An 8,147-nucleotide genomic window follows, 5' to 3' on the forward strand; every position below is an offset into this window, starting at 1 on the left:
TTTATGACTTGCAGCAGAAAATTTGGGAAAAAACCATTATGATCCAAATCTTCTATAAGTTTTATATTCTGAACAATAGAAGGAAATCGAACACTTTACTTGGCTATGAGATAACACTGCTTCGGCACAATATATCAAAATAAACGCTTTCAATCACTTAAGCTACAAACTTTTCGTCAAAAATCAAAACTTCTTTATTTTTTGTTTGGAAAAAATCATATTTACGTTTTGTTTTGTTTTAGGTTGTGTGATTTACTAAGGTGAGGTGTTTTAGGTGAAGGTATTGATTTCCGAGGCACTTAAAAAAATCACCGTTAGGGGTTGCCGTGGCCGTGACAAAACCGGCGCCAGCCCGTTATTGCGGAGGGTTTGCCTCCTTGTCCCATTGACGTGTCTGTTTTCCTTCTTTTTTTAAAAAAATTTAAAATAATAAAATTACTTTTAAGAAAGTAAAAGGGAAAAAAATGAAATAAAATAAAAAAACAATCCCTTTTTCGGCTGAGACCGTTGATTGCGGTTGGGAATAAAGCGCTCTGACATCGGATATGGGGCCTCCCTTTCTTGACTACTACTTTTTTGTCTTTTTTTTTTTTTCATTTTTCTTATTCATTTATTTGGTTTTCTTTATTTTTGTGGTGTGAAAATTTATAGAAAAATGCAGCTAACAAAGAGGGCATCGTTTTTAGAATAAATTACAGGAAATGCCAAGTCGTTTTGAATCTTGTGTAAACATAAGTTCTGGTTTTTACCGGGTACTGTCGGTGGGCTTTTTATAAAATGAATTTTCCAGATAGGAAAAATAAAAAGGAAATTAAATCATTCAATGGTGGTGAGTGTTGTTTGTCGGGTTGTCGGGCATTCGAATCCTGGTTACAGGTCAATCTTCTTGGGTATCATGTTTCACGAACCAGGTGTAACCACGCCGCCACCTTCCTTGTCCTTGACATCCTTGCCATTTTACGATTTTGCCCTTTCAAACTAGAGGATAGGTTATTTGTATTTCTTTAATACAAGCGATATCAGAGAAATGGAGAATCGAATATAAAAGTCACTACATATAAACAAATGTTGAGTTTTTTTAATTTCACAAAGATAGAACGAGAGTGTTAGGATCACTTTAGCTTGTTATATTTTAAAAAAATATTAATGATTGGTCTAAAATGACTATAAGATTACAAGGAGAGTTGAACTTTGTGTTGTTAGCTATAGGTTAGCTTAGGTTTTTCTTCATTTGAAATGTGACCTTTTTGTTAAAGGGGGAGAGAATGTGTCCAAGGGTAATTTTGTAACAAATCACTAGGTTTCTTCTTGCTAGTTTCATAAAACAAATCACAAGTGATATTTAATTTTCCAATAAAATCTGACAGTAATTTATCTATTCATATAATTTATAAATAATTGAGAAAATATGTTCATTTAATTCATTTGAATGACATTCATATTCCCAAGCACACGGATATCCTACTGTAATAAAGACTATCTGCATGGGCATACCATATGCATAGCAAGAAATTAATGCTCAAAATGCTACCCAAATTTATGAGCACCAGTAAAATATTGAACAAGAGACGTCTTCTCCAATCTCCAAGTACTGTGGATGGATCTCCCTCTCTGTCCTCTACAAATATGATATGCTAATGCTAATGCTAATGCTAATGCTAGCTCCTCCTCCTTCCTCACATGGATTCTTCAGAGTTGACAGCAAACCAATTCCAATCTCAATCACTCACATTTCAAGCTAGCAAACGTGGTCAATACTTGTGTGTGTCTTTTTAAATAGGGAGATTCACTATTATACCCAATATGGGGGCCCAAATTATAAAAATACCCTATATAAAATGGACTTTAGAAACACACCCAAAGCTCATTTACAACATAACAAAAAAACTTTTAACTTCTTATAAATTACAAAACTGCCATCAATTTCTTAAAACAAGCCCAACCCCAAAATCTTATAAAAATACCCAAAGCACTCAATAGGGCATCAAAGTAATTTAATAATCAATATTAAATTCAATAAGGCTATCTATCATTTTTTGTGTTTTTTTTGGGTTTGTTTATAGGAATTCGATTGTGTAGGGTTTATTTATAATATTAGTGCTAGAAATGGGTATATCACTAAAATAGGGAGATTCACTATTATACCCAATATGGGGGCCCAAATTATAAAAATACCCTATATAAAATGGACTTTAGAAGCACACCCAAAGCTCATTTACAACATAACAAAAAAGCTTTTAACTTCTTATAAATTACAAAACTGCCATCAATTTCTTAAAACAAGCCCAACCCCAAAATCTCATAAAAATACCCAAAGCACTCAATAGGGCATCAAAGTAATTTAATAATCAATATTAAATTCAATAAGGCTATCTATCATTTTTTGGGTTTTTTTTGGGTTTGTTTATAGGAATTCAATTGTGTAGGGTTTATTTATAATATTAGTGCTAGAAATGGGTATATCACTAAATATCTTTTTTAAATATTCATTGAACATTATGCAGATTTTCTGTCAGTGATAAGATTGGCCAATTTCTTCACCTCTAGAAAAAGCATTTGGTAAATCCTTTCCCTCACGGGTAATTTATGTGCTCGTACTCGAATTATAACAAAAGAATAAAATTATTTGTATCATATTTGTCGACCGACATCACTCTAACCAAAGTTCAAAGTAATCGGTTAAAAAATGTTTTCACCCTTGTTGCTGTAAAAGTTTAACTCCTTGCATCCCCATTCTCATAGAAACTAGCATATAGTTGCATGTCAAAACGATCGAGCGGTAACAAAAAGTACAAATATTCGCGGTAAGGAAAGTTCTGAAGATTGTTACGAAGACAAAAAGACAATGAAGACATATTGGGTAAATCAAGTGAAATTTCGTTTTTCCTATGCAAATTATGCATCGAATGGTGGACTAAATTACTTCATTAAACTTCACTAAGGTCAACATATTTTCTAAATCACATGTTTACAGCCAATGAAGCTCAGCCACGCAAGAACCAAATCACACCAATGCCCACGCAGGTTCACACTCGTGTGGCCTGTCTTACCGGATAAACAAAAGGGGCAAATGGGGAATTCAACTGTGGGACACACCCAGAGGACAGAAACTGAAACGCTTTTGACTCTTCCACCGCAGCTTCCTAACCTCTTTCTTGTTTTGGTAATTCTCAACCTCAGGCAGGCCTTCCCTCCAAACCGCACCGAGTCTGTGCTTCTTAAACTAAATTTGGCAAAACCCTAATTTATTTATTTTTTCTCCACAGTCTCTCTCTGGTAACTTTTCCCTTCCACGCATGCAATAAATACACACCGACCTTCCCAGTGAAGACCCAGGAACACCCACATGACTCTGTTCTTTTCTCAACTGTTTTCAGCCCTCGAAAAGAGAAATAATGTGAAGGAAAATAAAATAAACAAAATTATTAAAAATGAAAAATAAATATATTTTTTTTGGTCCATGCCGATTTCTGGGCATTTGTACTTTTCCACTCTCAACAATATAAAGAGGCCCTTGTGCTCCTCCCTCTCTCCCAATCCCTACAAACTGTGCCTCTCTAAAGGTCTCTCCTTTTTTCAGTCTTCTTAGGAGTTGCTCTGTTTCTGTTTGGTTTATCAGAAATTTTAGCTGATAAACCATCCAACATTGCCAATTCTTTGCCTTTTGAGCTTGAAAAACGAACAACAGTTTCGGTTTTTGATTCACACACAGCTTCTGTTTCTCTCTGTTTTTACTTTAAAAACTCAACTCTGTTACTGTTTAATATGGAGAAGTTTGTGAGACTCATTTCCATGGCTCCTCTGCTTCTGCTTCTCTGTTTCCCTCTTGCTTTAGCTGCCCATGACTATGGCCAAGCTCTGAGCAAGAGCATTCTCTTCTTCGAAGCTCAGAGATCTGGGTTCCTTCCACACAACCAGAGAGTCACTTGGAGAGCCAACTCTGGCTTGTATGATGGCAAGGCTAGTGGGGTAAGTTCTAGTCTTTTTACTTAAAAATCCCAACTGCGGTTATGTCAAAATTGCTCAATTAATTTACCCTTCTCAATAATTTTGCAAAAAAATTTACTCTTGGTTGAAATTGGATGAATTTGTAGGTGGATCTAGTGGGAGGTTACTATGATGCAGGGGACAATGTGAAGTTTGGGCTGCCCATGGCATTTACCGTGACAATGATGTCCTGGAGTATCATAGAGTATGGCAAGCAAATGGCTGCAAGTGGTGAGCTTAGTCATGCCATGGAAGCTGTTAAGTGGGGCACTGACTACTTCATCAAAGCCCACCCTGAACCCTATGTTCTCTATGGAGAGGTAGCTTTCCATTCAAGTTCATAACTTTTGCCCTTCCTCCAACTCAAAAAGAAACAATTTTTTTTTTAAAGTTCTGTTAACTTCTGGTTTTAGTTAGCATCACTTGAAAAAGAACCCAAATTTTAGTTTTTTATTTTTTGTTTGTGTCTTCCCTCCAATGGGCTTTTTATTTTTGATAAATGATATTTATTTGTAAAGTGATGTTAATTTTGTCGGTTGGTGTTAATCTGTGATTAGGTGGGAGATGGGAACACTGACCACTACTGCTGGCAAAGACCCGAGGACATGACCACTGACCGCCGGGCTTACAAGATCAGCCCGAGCAATCCCGGGTCGGATCTCGCCGGAGAAACCGCCGCCGCCATGGCCGCCGCCTCCATTGTCTTCCGCCACTCCAACCCCGCCTACGCCAGTGAGCTCCTCCGCCATGCCCACCAGGTTCGTCTTACACATAACTTAGTTTTTCAGGTTTACAGAGATTAGGGCTTTGGGATGTGATCACACATAACTTACTTCAACCAAGTCATTTTAATGCTTTTTTCCACAGCGTTTTTGTTTTTTATTTATTTAAAAAAAACAGTAACTGTTGTAATTTGGTACGTTGGTTTTAGAAAGAAAGAGTGTTTTCTGAAAAAGACGGGTTGAAAACGTTTCTGTTGGGGGCCTGTGGGGACCACTAGCGTACGTTAGCCATGTGCGGCATCGGATTTGCGCGGGACCGGCGCATGATAATAAACTGCCCTAGTTAATAAGCAGTTATAGTTTTCCTGCTTTTTACTGAGGCTGGTCGTCGTTACTCCCCAACGCACGTTAGCATCGTATTTATTACACAAAAATATTTACTTTAAAAAGTGGTAAATCGGTAGAAGTGGGTTAGGCCATTTAGCGAGCCGACCCTTTTGCACTCAAATTTGAATCTATTTTCTCATATATTAGATGAATTTAGAATCCATTTGTATAAAAAATAAAATGTGGCGGCGTCGTTTTGATGCCCATGTACTTAAATTGGGGTAAAAAGCTTTCGGCGCATAATTTGGATCGTGGGGTACATGTTTGCCCGTCGATCACGGAGACTGTTGTTTGACCCCACAGATGCACAATCAGGTCCTGGCCGTCCAGGTTTAACCGATCCATGAAAAGTGTGAATGTTATTAGCTCTTTCACGTGCGACTTTTTGTCGGTGGTACCGTACACCAACCACATCCACGCAAACACCACCCATCTTCCGTTTGTACTTGCATAAATTCTATTCCCATAATACCCTCACTCTTTGCTACTAATTTACGTGAAACACCACTGGTCTTGCTCTCACACTACTGGTACTTTGGTTTGTTATGCAGCTGTTTGATTTTGCGGACAAGTACAGGGGCAAATATGACAGCAGCATCACTGTGGCCCAAAAGTACTACAGATCCATCAGTGGCTACAATGTACGTTGTTGGGCCCAACCTTGGGCTTGCTTTTACATTTCAGTTTTTAGACTAGGCCCAATAAAGCCCATTCAATTTTTCTGATTGATTGTGTTTGAATTATGTACAGGATGAGTTGCTATGGGCTGCTGCTTGGTTGTTCCAGGCAACCAACAATCAGTACTATTTGAACTACCTTGGAAACAATGGTGACTCCATGGGTGGAACTGGTTGGGGCATGACCGAGTTCGGTTGGGATGTCAAATATTCCGGTGTTCAGACCCTTGTTGCCAAGGTAACCGACCCTTTAACCAGTTATCAACAATTGTCGTTCATGAGATTTGACAATGGTCATTGGCATGTTATGTATTATTGTAAATTGCATAGATTAAATTTATAGCCATATGGGAGCCATCTAATTATATATTTTTCTTGCGTGACAGTTCTTAATGCAAGGTAAAGCAGGTCGTAACACAGCAGTCTTTGAGAAGTACCAACAGAAGGCTGAGTACTTCATGTGTTCATGCATCGGAAAGGGCAGCCGAAATGCACAGAAAACTCCTGGTGGCCTGATTTTCCGCCAGAGGTGGAACAACATGCAGTTTGTTACAAGTGCCTCCTTCTTGGCCACAGTCTACTCCGACTACCTCACATCTGCCGGGAAGACATTGAATTGTGCTGCTGGCAATGTGGCACCTTCCGAGCTTCTATCTTTCGCTAAATCTCAGGTAACACAGCCCGAAATAAGCTCTGATAAAAACATACAGAAGATTGTGACTTTTCGAAAGCATGTAATTTGATCCTAATGATTTGTTGAAATCCTCAGGTTGACTACATTCTTGGTGACAACCCAAGAGCCACTAGCTACATGGTGGGCTATGGAAACAACTTCCCTCAACAAGTTCACCACAGGGCTTCCTCAATTGTTTCCTACAAGAAGGACTCTTCCTTTGTGAGCTGCAGGGGAGGCTATGCCACTTGGTTTAGCAGGAAAGCAAGTGACCCCAATCTGCTCACTGGTGCCATTGTTGGTGGACCTGATGCCTATGACAACTTTGCTGATCAGAGAGACAACTATGAGCAGACTGAGCCTGCTACCTACAACAATGCTCCTCTTCTCGGTATATTGGCACGCTTGAATGCCGGCCATGGCGGTTACAACCAGCTCCTACCAGGTATATTGATTGTGATAATTGCTTCTAAAACTTTCTTGATTGAAATTTTCTTTTTGTAATGGCAATTGATTGATGTGTTTTTTCTTACAGTGGTTACCACCCAACCAAAAGTAGCTCCACTACCTAAAATCACTCCAGTTGCTCCAGGTATTACATGGCCTCTTTTTCTTGTCAAGGCTTTCAATTCAACTAGCCCTGACATGAGTTGTTGGAAAGAGATCTAAAACGAGTTTCTTTTGTTTTTCTATTTTTTGCAGCTTCATCTTCTAGCCCAATTGCCATTCAGCAAAAGCTAACAGCTTCTTGGGTTTCCAAGGGAGTAACTTACTACAGATATTCCACAGTAGTGACCAACAAGTCTGCCAAGACACTAACAAACCTCAAGCTTTCAGTAACCAAACTTTATGGCCCTATTTGGGGACTCACAAAGGCCGGCGATTCCTATGTTTTCCCATCATGGATCAATTCTTTATCGGCGGGAAAGAGCCTGGAGTTTGTCTACATCCACTCTGCTTCTCCAGCAGATGTCGCAGTCTCAAGCTACTCATTAGCCTAAGAAAGGAAGAAAACTCATTGAAACAAAGGAGAGAGGTTCACACAGTTTCTGGGATGGTAATGTAAGAATTGTGCAGCTATACAAATGGAGACCAGAAAAAAAAAAGGACTTTTTTTTCTTTTCCTTTTCAAAAAGTACTTATGATTGGGATCTGCATAGGCTTTTTAGACGATGTTAGGTCAAATAAGTATGAAGATTGGGGAAGAAAGGAGTGAAGAGACGGGTTAAAATGAGTGCTCATCCTCTTTCACCTCAACTTTCAGTAGAGTTATATAGATAGGTTTTGAGAGAGTAACAGTAAACAAGTGTGAGGGTGGAGAGGGGTGAAAATGACTTCCTCTCAACTCATTTTCAAGAAGTCTTGTTTCTTTGTACTTCAAAGCAACTTTGAATGTCTGTCTTCGTTTCCTTTTTTGTGTTGTGAATGTTGTAAGTTTGCAACATTTTTTAATCTTTTGAATGGAAATATAGTTTGTGCGATGTTATTGTGTCTAATATATCTCATGTTTTGAAAGCCCAAGTCATTTTATTTTTTCTGGAAGGACAGCCCAAGTCATTTGGACATTAATCAACACCTGCCATGCTAAAAGGCCTTGTAGTGTATAATCACATCACAGTTGCATAAGATAAAAGTGTAATGGTGTAAGTAACTTGAAACTCAAGCCGTTAAGGGCATTACTTTTGCATGACTCGCTTGTAT

The 8,147-nt window shown here is 38.5% G+C and overlaps 1 protein-coding gene across 1 annotated transcript; it reads left to right on the forward strand.

The window, feature by feature from the left end:
- Positions 1–3,223: 3,223 nt before the first annotated feature.
- On the forward strand, positions 3,224–7,927 carry LOC117627371 (endoglucanase 6-like). Its single transcript, XM_034359441.1, has 9 exons — positions 3,224–3,969; positions 4,095–4,307; positions 4,545–4,745; positions 5,648–5,737; positions 5,847–6,011; positions 6,160–6,444; positions 6,543–6,891; positions 6,982–7,038; positions 7,149–7,927. The coding sequence occupies exons 1-9, from the start codon at positions 3,766–3,768 to the stop codon at positions 7,445–7,447; spliced, it is 1,863 nt and encodes a 620-aa protein (XP_034215332.1). The 5' UTR covers positions 3,224–3,765; the 3' UTR covers positions 7,448–7,927.
- The last annotated feature ends 220 nt before the right edge of the window (positions 7,928–8,147 follow it).

Source organism: Prunus dulcis, chromosome 5 (genome assembly GCF_902201215.1).
Source record: "Prunus dulcis chromosome 5, ALMONDv2, whole genome shotgun sequence".
Taxonomy (NCBI): Eukaryota; Viridiplantae; Streptophyta; class Magnoliopsida; order Rosales; family Rosaceae; genus Prunus; species Prunus dulcis.